The sequence below is a fragment of the Phyllobates terribilis genome, unplaced genomic scaffold, assembly GCF_046119375.1.
Source record: "Phyllobates terribilis strain yellow unplaced genomic scaffold, ASM4611937v1 Scaffold_3__8_contigs__length_932513732, whole genome shotgun sequence".
Lineage (NCBI taxonomy): Eukaryota > Metazoa > Chordata > Amphibia > Anura > Dendrobatidae > Phyllobates > Phyllobates terribilis.
Window position 1 is genome coordinate 524,846,386 of NW_027362763.1, and position 14,072 is coordinate 524,860,457.

Sequence of the window (14,072 nt, forward strand, 5' to 3'; positions counted from 1 at the left end):
TCTTCACCACCTGCCAAATTGCCCAGGCAGTCAGAGAGCCCTGGACAGGAGCCATCTCTACTTCTGTTCTCTGAATCTCTTGGCTTGGAAAGAGGGGGCCAGCCAAGCAGAATTCGAGAATTTGAAGAAGAGGTAGTATGCAGTGATGCGCAACCGTTTTGTCTCTCTGAATCTGAAGAGGCGGGTGGGCCAGTGCCTATGGTCAGCAGCACACCTCAGTACGCATCTGATGATGAGACTCAGGTGCCACTTTCTGGTGCGTACTGTGCTGTCGAGACTACCCAGGAGAAGCAGTTGTTTGAAGAGGGTGGTGTAGATGATGAGGTCCTTGACCCATCATGGCGTGAGGGACAGGAAGGTGGTGGGAGCAGCTCTGAGGAAGAGATTCCCCGAACGGCCCAAAAAGGAGGGAGAGGGAGGGGGCAGACTTGGTTGCCTGTAGCCTCCACTTCGGCACCCATTAGGAGCATGGCTCTTCCAAAATCCAAAGCGGGCGCTCCCAAGACTTGCAGTGCCTGGTCCTTTTTTGACACAGTTGCAGATGACATTTGCTTTGTCAAATGCAAGCTGTGTAATCAGAAGGTGAAAAGAGGGAAAAGTGTCAGCAACCTCAATACCACAAATATGTGGAAACATGTGCGGACCAAGCACGTGGTGGAGTTACACAAACACACTGAAGACCTAGGCCAACCTACAGCGCCACCTACCACCTCTTCAGCTCGTGTTTAGCCTCTTCCTCCAGCTCACACACAGCTGGTTCGGCTTCCTCACAGGATCGCCATGGAAGAATCTCTGGCACTGTTGTACAGAGACACAGTGTAATTCCACCCACAGCACCACTTTCCCAGTCATCCTCACACTCCCAGGCCAGTCTACAGCCATCGTTAGCACAGGCATGGGAGAAAAGGCGCCCATACTCGGCAAACCACCCCCGAGCACAGGCTCTGAATGCTGGCATTGCTAAACTACTGGCCCTTGAAATGCTATCATTCAGGCTGGTGGAGACTGACACATTCCGTAACTTTATGGCATTGGCAGTCCCACAATACAACGTGCCCAGCCGCTTTTATTTCAGCAGGCAAGCCGTCCCTGCCCTGCAACATCATGTGGAGGGAAAAATTAAACATGTGCTACAAAACGCCGTCAGTAGCAAGGTCCACCTGACCACTGATGCGTGGACCAGTAAGCATGGACAGGGACGATACCTTTCCCTCACTGCCCATTGGGTAAATGTTGTGGAGCCGGGTACAGATCTTGAGAGTGGCGCTGTACGTGTTCTGCCAACTCCAAGGATTGCAGGAATCCAGTCTGTACACATTGACTCCTCCTCATACTCCAGTTCCTCTGAATCAGCGCTGCAGGAGCAGTCACGGTCTACCTCCACATCGACCCGTGAACGGTTACCTGTTATGATGACCGATATGAGCACAGCCGTGGCCAAACGTCAACAGGCCGTATTAAAATTAATTTCTTTGGGGAATCGAAGCCACACAGCGCAGGAGCTCTGGAATGCCATCAAGCAGCAGAGTGACGTGTGGTTTGTGCCAGCGAATCTCCAGCCAGGCATGGTAGTGTGTGACAATGGCCGAAATCTGGTGGCAGCTCTGGGCCTAGGCAACCTCACTCACATCCCATGTCTGGCACATGTGCTCAACTTGGTCGTGCAGAGTTTTTTGAGGGACTATCCGGATCTTGATGCACTGCTTCACAAGGTCCGCATAGAGTGCGCTCACTTGCGGCGTTCCAGCAATGCAAGATCACGCATTGCAGCTCTGCAGCGCCGATTATGTCTTCCGGAACATCGCATCATATGTGACCTACCCACCAGGTGGAATTCAACGTTACATATGTTGGAGAGGTTGTGTGAGCAGCAGGCAGCAGTAATGGAGTACCAGCTGCAGCAGGCGCAAACAAGTCGCAGTGCGCGCCGTTCACACTTCACCACCACTGAGTGGGCCTCTATGAAGGACATTTGCCACGTTTTGCGTGCCTTCGATTATTCCACGCGGATGGCGAGTGCAGATGATGCACTAGTCAGCATGACTATCCCCCTTATCTGCCTGCTTGAAAAAACACTGCAAGCACTAAGGGACGAGGTTTTGGAAGAGGTGGAGGATGAGGAGTCACAAATGCCATCTGCTTCTCTACAGTCTGCGCAACGTGGTTCCTCACAAAGGCCTAGGCAGGGGACACTTTGTGAGGAGGATGAGGAGGAGTCAATGGATGAGGAAGACATCTGTCCAGAGGAGGGAGGTACACAATGCTCTAGTAGTCAGTATCTAGAGCGAGGGTGGGGTGATGCAGAGCAGGCAGAGATCATGCCTCAAGCAGGGGACAGCGTTTCTTGGCCAGTTGGCAGTCTGCAGCACATGGTTGATTTCATGCTGCAGTGCCTGAGAAACGACCGCCGCATCGCCCACATTCTCAACACGGCTGATTATTGGGTGTCCACCCTCCTAGATCCTCGCTACCGGGACAACTTACAAAGCCTCATAACACCGTTGAACCGGGAGCGTAAAATGCGGGAGTACCAAGACGCACTGGTGCATTCCATCATGTTCTCCATTCCAACCGAGAGCAGTGCTGCTAGTGCTTTACAAAGCAGCTCAGTGCGTCGAGGCAGTGGAGGAAGCTCTGCACAAAGAGGGAGTAGAAGCAGCGCCTCAGCACAAGGCAAGACCAGTATGGCCGAAATGTGGCAAAGTTTTGTGTCCCCGCCGCCACAAATGTCTACACCATCACAGACGGCTCCAGTCAGCAGGAGGCAACGTTTCCGTCAGATGGTGACAGACTACATGTCTTGCCCTCTTAGTGTACTCCCAGACGGCTCTTCTCCCTTCAAGTTTTGGGTCTGTAAGCTGGATACATGGCCAGAGCTTAGTCAGTATGCACTGGAGGTGCTAGCTTGCCCTGCTGCTAGTGTATTATCGGAACGCGTCTTTAGTGCCGCAGGTGGTGTACTAACAGACCGTCGCATGCGACTATCCTCCGATAACGTTGACCGGCTTACTTTTCTCAAAATGAACAAGGCCTGGATCTCTCATGAATTTGCCAGTCCTCTTCCAGAATAAATAATTGGTTGGCAACAGTATCCAGGTCTCCTGTTCTGTTCATGTTTCTACCACCTGAACTGTAATCCCTGAGCTCCAACACCGCCAGTTGGCGCTCGGAAGTGCCGTCTGCACAGTCAACACTTGCTGCCATGTTATTGGGGTTCAGTAACGTCAGCTGTTCCCCTGCTGTGCGGACGGCAATTTCTCCTGCTCTGTCCACATCCACTGTACTACTGATTTAAAACCTCCTCCAAATACACCTCTGGCTCCTCTGTTTTCAGTATTATCCCTGAGCTCCAACACCGCCAGTTGGCGCTCGGAAGTGCCGTCTGCACAGTCAACACTTGCTACCATGTTATTGGGGTTCAGTAACGTCAGCTGTTCCCCTGCTGTGCGGATGGCAATTTCTCCTGCTCTGTCCACATTCTCACTACTACAGATTTTAAAGTTGCTCCAATTACACCTCTGGCTCCTCTGTTTTCAGTATTATCCCTGAGCTCCAACACCGCCAGTTGGCGCTCGGAAGTGCCGTCTGCACAGTCAACACTTGCTGCCGTGTTATTGGGGTTCAGTAACGTCAGCTGTTCCCCTGCTGTGCGGACGGCAATTTCTCCTGCTCTGTCCACATCCACTGTACTACTGATTTAAAACCTCCTCCAAATACACCTCTGGCTCCTCTGTTTTCAGTATTATCCCTGAGCTCCAACACCGCCAGTTGGCGCACGGAAGTGCCATCTGCACAGTCAACACTTGCTGCCGTGTTATTAGGGTTCAGTAACGTCAGCTGTTCCCCTGCTGTGCGGACGGCAATTTCTCCTGCTTTGTCCACATCCACTGTACTACACATTTTAAAGTTGCTCCAATTACACCTCTGGCTCCTCTGTTTTCATTCTTATCCCTGGGCTCCAACACCGCCAGTTGGCGCTCGGAAGTGCCGTCTGCACAGTCAACACTTGCTGCCGTGTTATTGGGTTTCGGTAACGTCAGCTGTTCCCCTGCTGTACGGACGGCAATTTCTCCTGCTCTGTCCACATCCACTGTACTACTGATTTAAAACCTCCTCCAAATACACCTCTGGCTCCTCTGTTTTCATTCTTATCCCTGGGCTCCAACACCGCCAGTTGGCGCACGGAAGTGCCATCTGCACAGTCAACACTTGCTGCCGTGTTATTGGGGTTCAGTAACGTCAGCTGTTCCCCTGCTGTGCGGACGGCAATTTCTCCTGCTTTGTCCACATCCACTGTACTACACATTTTAAAGTTGCTCCAATTACACCTCTGGCTCCTCTGTTTTCATTCTTATCCCTGGGCTCCAACACCGCCAGTTGGCGCTCGGAAGTGCCATCTGCACAGTCAACACTTGCTGCCGTGTTATTGGGGTTCGGTAACGTCAGCTGTTCCCCTGCTGTGTTCACGGCAATTTCTCCTGCTCTGTCCATATTCACTGTGCTACTTATTTAAAACTTGCTCCAATTACACCTCTGGCTCCTCTCTATTTTTATTCTTATCCCTGGGCTCCAGCACCGCCAGTTGGCGCTCGGAAGTGCTGTCTGCACAGTCAACACTTGCTGCCGTGTTATTGGGGTTCGGTAACGTCAGCTGTTCCCCTGCTGTACGGACGGCAATTTCTCCTGCTTTGTCCACATCCACTGTACTACACATTTTAAAGTTGCTCCAATTACACCTCTGGCTCCTCTGTTTTCATTCTTATCCCTGGGCTCCAGCACCGCCAGTTGGCGCTCGGAAGTGCCGTCTGCACAGTCAACACTTGCTGCGGTGTTATTGGGGTTCGGTAACGTCAGCTGTTCCCCTGCTGTGTTCACGGCAATTTCTCCTGCTCTGTCCATATTCACTGTGCTACTTATTTAAAACTTGCTCCAATTACACCTCTGGCTCCTCTCTATATTTATTCTTATCCCTGGGCTCCAGCACCGCCAGTTGGCGCTCGGAAGTGCCGTCTGCACAGTCAACACTTGCTGCGGTGTTATTGGGGTTCGGTAACGTCAGCTGTTCCCCTGCTGTGTTCACGGCAATTTCTCCTGCTCTGTCCATATTCACTGTGCTACTTATTTAAAACTTGCTCCAATTACACCTCTGGCTCCTCCATTTTTAGTATTTACCCTGGGCTCCAATACCGCTAGTTGCTGCTCAGAAGTGCCGTCTGCACAGTCAACGCTTGCTCCAGTGTTATTGGGGTTCAGTAACGTCAGCTGATCCCCAGCTGTGTGTCCGGCAAATTCTCCTGCTTTGTCCACATCCACTATACTACGGATTTAAAACCTCCTCCAAATACACCTCTGGCTCCTCTGTTTTTAGTATTTACCCTGGGCTCCAACACCGCCAGTTGGCGCACGGAAGTGCCATCTGCACAGTCAACACTTGCTGCCGTGTTATTGGGGTTCAGTAACGTCAGCTGTTCCCCTGCTGTGCGGACGGCAATTTCTCCTGCTTTGTCCACATCCACTGTACTACACATTTTAAAGTTGCTCCAATTACACCTCTGGCTCCTCTGTTTTCATTCTTATCCCTGGGCTCCAACACCGCCAGTTGGCGCTCGGAAGTGCCGTCTGCACAGTCAACACTTGCTGCGGTGTTATTGGGGTTCGGTAACGTCAGCTGTTCCCCTGCTGTGTTCACGGCAATTTCTCCTGCTCTGTCCATATTCACTGTGCTACTTATTTAAAACTTGCTCCAATTACACCTCTGGCTCCTCCGTTTTTAGTATTTACCCTGGGCTCCAATACCGCTAGTTGCTGCTCAGAAGTGCCGTCTGCACAGTCAACGCTTGCTCCAGTGTTATTGGGGTTCAGTAACGTCAGCTGATCCCCAGCTGTGTGTCCGGCAAATTCTCCTGCTTTGTCCACATCCACTGTACTACGGATTTAAAACCTCCTCCAAATACACCTCTGGCTCCTCTGTTTTTAGTATTTACCCTGGGCTCCAGCACCGCCAGCTGGTTCTCGGCAGTTCCATTGGCTCTTGTACCTTCTGCTACCCATCCGGGTTCCAGTACCGTCAGCTGGTCCTCGGTAGTTCCATTTGCTCTTCTATCTTCTGCTACCCATCCGGGTTCCAGTACCGTCAGCTGGTTCTCGGCAGTGTCTTTGGCACGGGTACTCCCTCCTGCCCAGCCTGGTTCCAGCACGCCAGCTGTTTCCGGGTAGTGTCAACGTCACTTTGCCTCCAATGCGTTGTCCTGTCGTGTTGCGGTCGGGTTAGCCGACTCTATGGTGCCTGCAGTTTAGGTGACTCCTATGTGGGCTGCGGGATCTGGCAATGAAGGCTGGTTCCATAGTGCCAATAGGACAAGCACCCCCTGTAGGACTGTGGGTTTTGGTAACTGCGGCCGGCTCGCGGCCTTGAACTTTTTTTTACATGGGTACCTTCTGCTACCCATCCGGGTTCCAGTACCGTCAGCTGGTTCTCGGCAGTGCCTTTGGATTAGGTGCCTCCTTCTCGGTATCCAAGTTCCACCAACGTCTGCTGGTCCTTGGTAGTGCTTTCTGGCACAGGTACCTCCTGCTTAGTAACCGAGTTCCAGTAACATCAGCTGGTCCTCGGTAGTTCCATTGGCTCTTGTACCTTCTGCTACCCATCCGGGTTCCAGTACCGTCAGCTGGTCCTCGGTAGTTCCATTTGCTCTTGTATCTTCTGCTACCCATCCGGGTTCCAGTACCGTCAGCTGGTTCTCGGCAGTGTCTTTGGCACGGGTACTCCCTCCTGCCCAGCCTGGTTCCAGCACGCCAGCTGTTTCCGGGTAGTGTCAACGTCACTTTGCCTCCAATGCGTTGTCCTGTCGTGTTGCGGTCGGGTTAGCCGACTCTATGGTGCCTGCAGTTTAGGTGACTCCTATGTGGGCTGCGGGATCTGGCAATGAAGGCTGGTTCCATAGTGCCAATAGGACAAGCACCCCCTGTAGGACTGTGGGTTTTGGTAACTGCGGCCGGCTCGCGGCCTTGAACTTTTTTTTACATGGGTACCTTCTGCTACCCATCCGGGTTCCAGTACCGTCAGCTAGTTCTCGGCAGTGCCTTTGGATTAGGTGCCTCCTTCTCGGTATCCAAGTTCCACCAACATCTGCTGGTCCTTGGTAGTGCTTTCTGGCACAGGTACCTCCTGCTTAGTAACCGAGTTCCAGTAACATCAGCTGGTCCTCGGTAGTTCCATTGGCTCTTGTACCTTCTGCTACCCATCCGGGTTCCAGTACCGTCAGCTGGTCCTCGGCAGTTCCTCAGCTTTCTTGTACCTTCTGCTACATTTCCAAGTTCAAGTTTTTTGAAATGGTTCTTGGTAATCACTCTGGATCTCCCTGACGAGGACCCTGAAGACGAGGACCCTGAAGACCAACCCTAAGAAGACGAGGACCCCGAAGACAATGACCCTGAAGACGAGGACCCTGAAGACCACCCCGAAGAAGACGAGGACCCTGAAGACCACCCCGAAGAAGACGAGGACCCTGAAGACCACCCCGAAGAAGACAAGGACCCCGAAGACGAGGACCCAGAAGACCAACCCGAAGAAGACGAGGACCCCGAAGACGAGGACCCCCGAAGACCACCCCGAAGAAGACCAAGAAGATGACCCTGAAGAAGTTGACCAAGAAGACAAAGAAGAGAAGACAAGCACCAAGATACAGAAGAACAAGAGACAGAAAACCAAGAAGCAGAAATACAAGAAGCTGCAGAACAAAAAGCGGAAGAACATTAAGCATAAGACTAAAAATCAGAGCAAAAGATAATATCTAAATTATAAGCAGAAGATGACTAAGCAGTGTATGGGGGTGAGTCCGTTCCTCCTCGTGGTGCCCCTGGAAAAGACCTGCTGCTGCAGGCCAAACTGAACGCGGACAAATCCTGTTGTAAATCTTTTGTGACGGGCAGAACGAAAGGTGTAATGTCCAACCTTTTATAGATAACAACTACAGGAATGCCTGTCACAAATAAGAATATGATGAAGAAGAAGAATATGAAGAAGATGAAGAAGTAGAATATGAAGAATGTAAAAAAAAGAATAATACGAAGAAGGTGAAGAAGAAGAAGGTGAAGAAGAAGTGGATGAAAAAGATGCTGAGGATGATGAAGCAGAAAGTGTGGGAGAAGTAAAAAAGAAGGTGAAGAGCATGGAAGTAGTGAAACATAAATATCTGACAAAATATAAAAATACTTAACATAGTTAATATTTCCGTAACTCAGAACATAATAAAAAAATAGTAATTCCTGCTATTCCATTTGACTGGGCTAAACCTCTATGCCTTTATTGTCTCCCCCACCTCCCCCAATACATTCTACATTATTCTTAGTTGTTTTCCTTCATGTAGAAATAACCTACAAGGAAAGAAAGGGTTTATTTTAATTCCGATATTTATGTCCCATTGACTTGCATTGGTTTCCGGTATCGGAATCGGCGATATCCGATACTTTTTCGGTATCGGTCCGATCCAATCCGATCCGATATTTCCCGATATCGGAAGGTATCGCTCAACACTACAAATGACCCTTCACACAACATTAGCACATCCATCACAGGGCTAATAGATCAACACCTGAGTAAGGGCACAATTGATCTCAAAACACGAGATTTTTTAATTAAGAAATTTCCCATAACCCCAGTATTTTATATACTTCCTAATATACATAAATGCCTAGAGAATCCACCAGGACGCCCAATAGTCGCCTCCACTGATTCTATATTGTCTACATTATCAATTTTTCTAGAAAAAATACTGACCCCTTTGATAAAAGAAAGCCCATTGTTTATACTTTATACAGGAACTTTCCTCAATATGATTCGAACAATTCACCAAATTCAACCAGGCACTCTCCTAGTGACTCTAGATGTTAGTAACCTCTATATATCCATTTCACACAAAAAAGGCATCCAATGTGTGGGGAACTTATTGGACAAATCTGACATATCTCCAGAAACTCGCGATCTTTGCATAGATCTTCTCACCCTAGTTTTGACAAAAAACTTCTTTCTGTTTATGGACACTTATTACATCCAAAAACAGGGGACCGTGATGGGCTCCAATGTAGCCCCTCCATACGCCAATTGCTACATGGCCACTTTTGAAGAAAATATTGTTTACCCCAATAACCTATACAAAACACATGCTATCTTATGGAAAAGATATGCAGACAATATATATTCTGCATATGGGGGGGGCTCGGTCGAGTGTCTTAAACGTTTCTTTAATACTATCAACTCAGCATGGGAGGGACTTAAATTCACGTTTTCCTCAGACCCTGATTCCATCAATTTCCTAGACACAAGGGTCATAAAGAACCAGGAGGGGATACTCTCTACTGATCTTTACGTTAAACCCACTGATCGAAACGGGCTACTCCGTTTCGACAGCTTACACCCCAAATCCACGGTTTCCTCAATCCCCAAATCACAATTCCACCGTGTGAAACGGATAGTTAGTGATCCGACTGTTTGTGACCTAAGACTCAAAGAAATGCAATGCAAATTTGAGGAACGTGGATATCCCCCCGATCTATTAAAGAAATCCTTGCAACCTAGGGCCGACCCACAACCTCTAACCGCATTCCTTCTGTCCATAAACCATCCAGCTGTACTCATCCTCCATAAAAAAAATCCGACAACATTGGAAAATACTACAAACAGCATATCCCTCTGTACCGGAATTTAACAACCCCTTCCTACCTTGCTTTAAGAGAGCCCCCAATATCAGAGATCAACTCATCCGAGCTGATTTTGGCACGACTAAAACTCTACCTAGACAGAGATTTCTATCAAATCAGAAAACCGGCACGTTTCCATGCCTACAATGTTACCAGAGGTAACATATTTTACCACCCACACTCAGGTAAACAGTACCAAATCAAGGACTATTACACTTGTAACTCAACCTTTGTGATCTATCTAATCAAATGCCCATGCGGGCTTATTTACGTTGGAGAAACAACACAATCCGTCAAAGACCGTATATCAAAACATAAATCCACTATAAGTTGTAAGAACTTACTATTACCATTACCCAACCACTTCACATCAGCCGGCCACACAGTTTCCCAACTAAAATTCCAGGTTATTGACCATGTACCATTACCACGCCGGGGGGGTGACCGTATACGTATGCTTAAGCACTATTGGATCCATGAGCTACAATCGCTTACACCTAAGGGACTCAACCGAGAATATGATCTTCTGTCCTTCACCTAAACAATATTCCTCCAATAAATAACACAACCTTGGCGTTAAACCCATACTAACTCAGTCCGTACACAAGATTTTCCAGCACATATTGCGTTATGTATGGGATCCTCTGGTTCTACGTTTATTTTGGTTCTATGTACAATACGTACCTCATTGAGGAGTATGATTACATAACCTATATATACTCGCCATTGTCTTCCATAAATAGCATTTATACTCTGGTATATGTATCATTGTATGTATTCTAATGTTTTTTCCTTATTTCCTAGAATCCTTCCTTGATCCCAGCCTTCTTCCCTGATCCTTCCTGATGTCCCTACTTTGGATTCCTCTTTCCATTCTTTGCATTCTCCCTGCAATAGCCAGCCATTCTCACCAGCTGCACAGTGGAACGCACAGCCCACGGAGTGGAACGCAAGCGACACGTCACTTACGCTCACATGACCGCTGCTCAGCTACAGGACCTGGTGACATGGCCGCCGCGTCACTTCCGGTCCGGCAGGTCCTTCCAGCAATGCGTGCATCCTCGGCGTCCCACTACCACCAACGTTCAATCGTCCACATTAGACCCACCCACAGCCTATTTAAGGCTTACCACATACTATCCACACCACCCATCACCTGAACAAGCGGTGGATACCGTGTTCTTACAGCTCCATACAGTCCATACATTAATGCAAGGTATGTGTCCACCACTGACTCCTCTCTGAACCTAACGGCTATTACTTTCTTTTCCTAATAATATCCTTTCTCTCCACAGCCTCCTTAGTGGCTTCTGTCCACCACATGAAACTAAACAAATACTGGTATGTTCTCTTTCTTTTCTTCCATTTCTGGGACATATACCTCATGCCTCCTTCCCCTCCTTCCCTGACCCTCCCAGTACAGGTAGTCCACAACTGCTACAACTACAAAGCTACATGTCGTATATTATTTTATATATATTGTTATATAATGACGTTTTTCTCAAACCTCTGTGACCATATATGGATTGTTATTTCTTTTTGTTTTGTTATTTTAGTACACTGATGAAGGTCCTAAGCGACCGAATCGTTTGTACACTGTATTAAACCTCATTAAAATCAAATCAAGAAATTTAATCTAAGTTTTGAGTGCCGGGTTATTATAATAGACTTATATTTGGTTTGGTACCATACCCAGGCACCAACCTATTTCAGGAGTGCGATAGTTTTCCTATTATCTATTTAGAGATAAATCTGATATTTTGACCACTGTTACTGCATTTTTTGCAAATATGCGGCTTAAAAAACAGGCATTTCTGGGATTTTGACCTTTTTTAGCTTTACTACGTTTACTATACAGTTTAAATATTTTTTATATTTTGATATGCTAGACTTTTACAGATGTGGCAATACTGAATATGTTTTTTTAGATTTTTAATAATTTTATTTTTAATGAGGGAAAACGGGTGATTCCCATTTTTTTTTCTTATATATTTTTTTATAACTCTTTTTTTTTACTTTTTACTTGAACCTGTGATCAGATGAAAGCGTTTTTTATATACTGTAATAAACCAGAATATGTTGTCATTTTCGGGTACCCATATATTTTTTCTTTTTACATCAATAGAGCTGTATGAGAGCTTGCTTTTTGTATGGTAAGATTTAGAGATCTAATTTTTGGGCTGCATATGCTTTAATTGCATTTCATTGAATTTTCTGCAGGAAATTCAGTGATCAAAAAAGGGCAATTATCGCATTTTAATTTTTTTTTGTTTTCAGCTCTGGTCGCTGCTGTTAGAGGCAGATGTAGACTATAAAACAGCCAACATCTGCCCCATATTAAGTAGGCTCAGCTCCTGAACAAACTCGATACACCCAGCACATGACCTGCGAGTAAAATATACATCACAAGTCGTTGAGGGATTATAGGTGTATTCTCCTGCTATTAAATTGCTTTAGTTAGTTAGATAGCAGGAAAATAAGCAAGTTTGCAATTTGCTTGCTTTTCTATCTGCTGTCATTCTTCTGTAATGAGAGCTTTCATCTAACATAGTGTACCATCTTGTTTCTTTGAAGCTTGGCCACTAGTGCCCAGCCTCTTGTGCATGCGTCACCACTCAGAGTTCCCCATTTTAATGGATCGTGGTTGGTTCAATTAAAAATATATGTGACTGACGGAAATAACCAGCTGTCTTTGTCTGTCACATAGACTTTATATCCATCTGCAGCCCGCATGATTGACTACTACGCCATTCAAATGTGGAAGTTGGTGGTAAATTGTGATTATGACAGACCCACTAAAGGTTTGTCCAGCTTTGGTGACAGTTGCTTTTTCATTGTGTAAATGCATGTATTTGGAGCTAAAACATCAATTTTGTAATTGGGTTTCATTCAATATTTAGCAGTTTGACTTTTCTAACCTCTGTGTTGCACTGTCTATTGTTGACTGCAGAATGGGTTAACGGAGAATATGTCAGTTAGCTCCTTCTGTTGCAATAAATGAGGAATATGGTGGTTCAGAGTCCGCGCTGCCCAATGGTTCACATATACGATCACACAGGAAGGTGAAGCATGAATGTGTTTAATTTTGTCAATGCGTTCAAGCTTTTCAAACCTCTTCATCAGGACAAAACCACAATGATCATTTATTGCAACATATCTCCTTGGTGGTCCCTCTGCAGCCTTTACATGCTCCTATATGGTTGTGACAGTCACAACTCCTATCAGGTAAGCGTACCTACAACATTTTATACCGCTTGGTTATCAGATAAGATCCTTCTGGCACTTTTTGTCTCACCAGTTTTTCCAGTTTGATTTAGTTAGCTCCTTCTGATAGTCCAAAAGGAACATTTCTAAATCTCTGATGACTACTGACCACATAAAAGTTGAATGTGCATAGAAACAAAGAGTCTGTAAAAGCCAAGAGGTGCAAAATTGAATGAAACCAAATTGCAAAAATAATTTTTAGTCCCAAAAACATGCATTTAAGTAAAGAAATGAAATGCCTTTATTGGAAGACAACCCTAAATAGGCTGTAGTCTTATAATTAGAGGATGATACAACTCGCAGTATCTAATACCTGTAGTCAGGCTTCCATTTCCAGGATTACTATAACTTCTATTTAAAACTTATTTCCTGTCAAATACAATCAGACTACCTGCTGTGCCGCTGTCTTCACTTCTTTTTCAAGAATGTCCATATTTTTATCCATTAAATCCAGTGCTTCTTGTGCTGAGATAGGTGTGGTTGACTCATCTGGGAGTATTACCGCATGTTCATAGATTGCACCAATGAATTTCTCCAAAGCTTGGCAGCTTGAAGCTGAGAGTAAGACAGAAAGAAGAAAGCATGCAGCCACCATGGTGGAAGAGTTAGTGTACCTGAAGCATATACAAGAAAACTTCAAGTGTTCACCATGCTAATCTTAGACCTCTGTTATCTGCATGGTAAATAAATTACAAACATCCATATTTAGAAAGCTTATTGCACAACATAATCTGTATTGCCCAATGAGCAAGTGACAAACTAGGTGAGAGGTTGTCACATAATCTCACGTCAGTGTTGGACAAGGCCATGTCAAAATCAATAATTCTAATGGTGAATTTAAAGAGGTAATTACCACTCACCCTTATATTACTTTTATTATGTACCACAGATACCTATTCCACCCATTTAATAAGAGTCTCTATCTCAAATTTATTTTCATCCTAAATCCCTATCTATCTAGTGCCATAATGTAAACTATTTTCTAATATACTTTAATTACAAATTCCCTATGCTTCCCTCACTTCACTATCTAACTGCTTTTCTTTTTTTCCATACATCCTTTTTGATGATGCTTCATTTGAGAATCCCAGTGCATGTGAGAGAGAGAG

At 46.1% G+C, this 14,072-nt stretch overlaps 1 protein-coding gene across 1 annotated transcript in view; it reads right to left on the bottom strand.

Moving 5' to 3' along the window:
• LOC141257118 (pantetheinase-like) overlaps nucleotides 1-13,664 on the bottom strand; it is an 80,448-nt gene extending 66,784 nt beyond the window's left edge. Inside the window, exon 1 of the mRNA XM_073671262.1 lies at nucleotides 13,355-13,664. Within this exon, the coding sequence (XP_073527363.1) occupies nucleotides 13,355-13,558 (204 nt within the window). The 5' untranslated portion in view covers nucleotides 13,559-13,664. The remainder of the gene's footprint in view (nucleotides 1-13,354) is intronic.
• Between the last annotated feature and the right edge of the window lie 408 nt (nucleotides 13,665-14,072).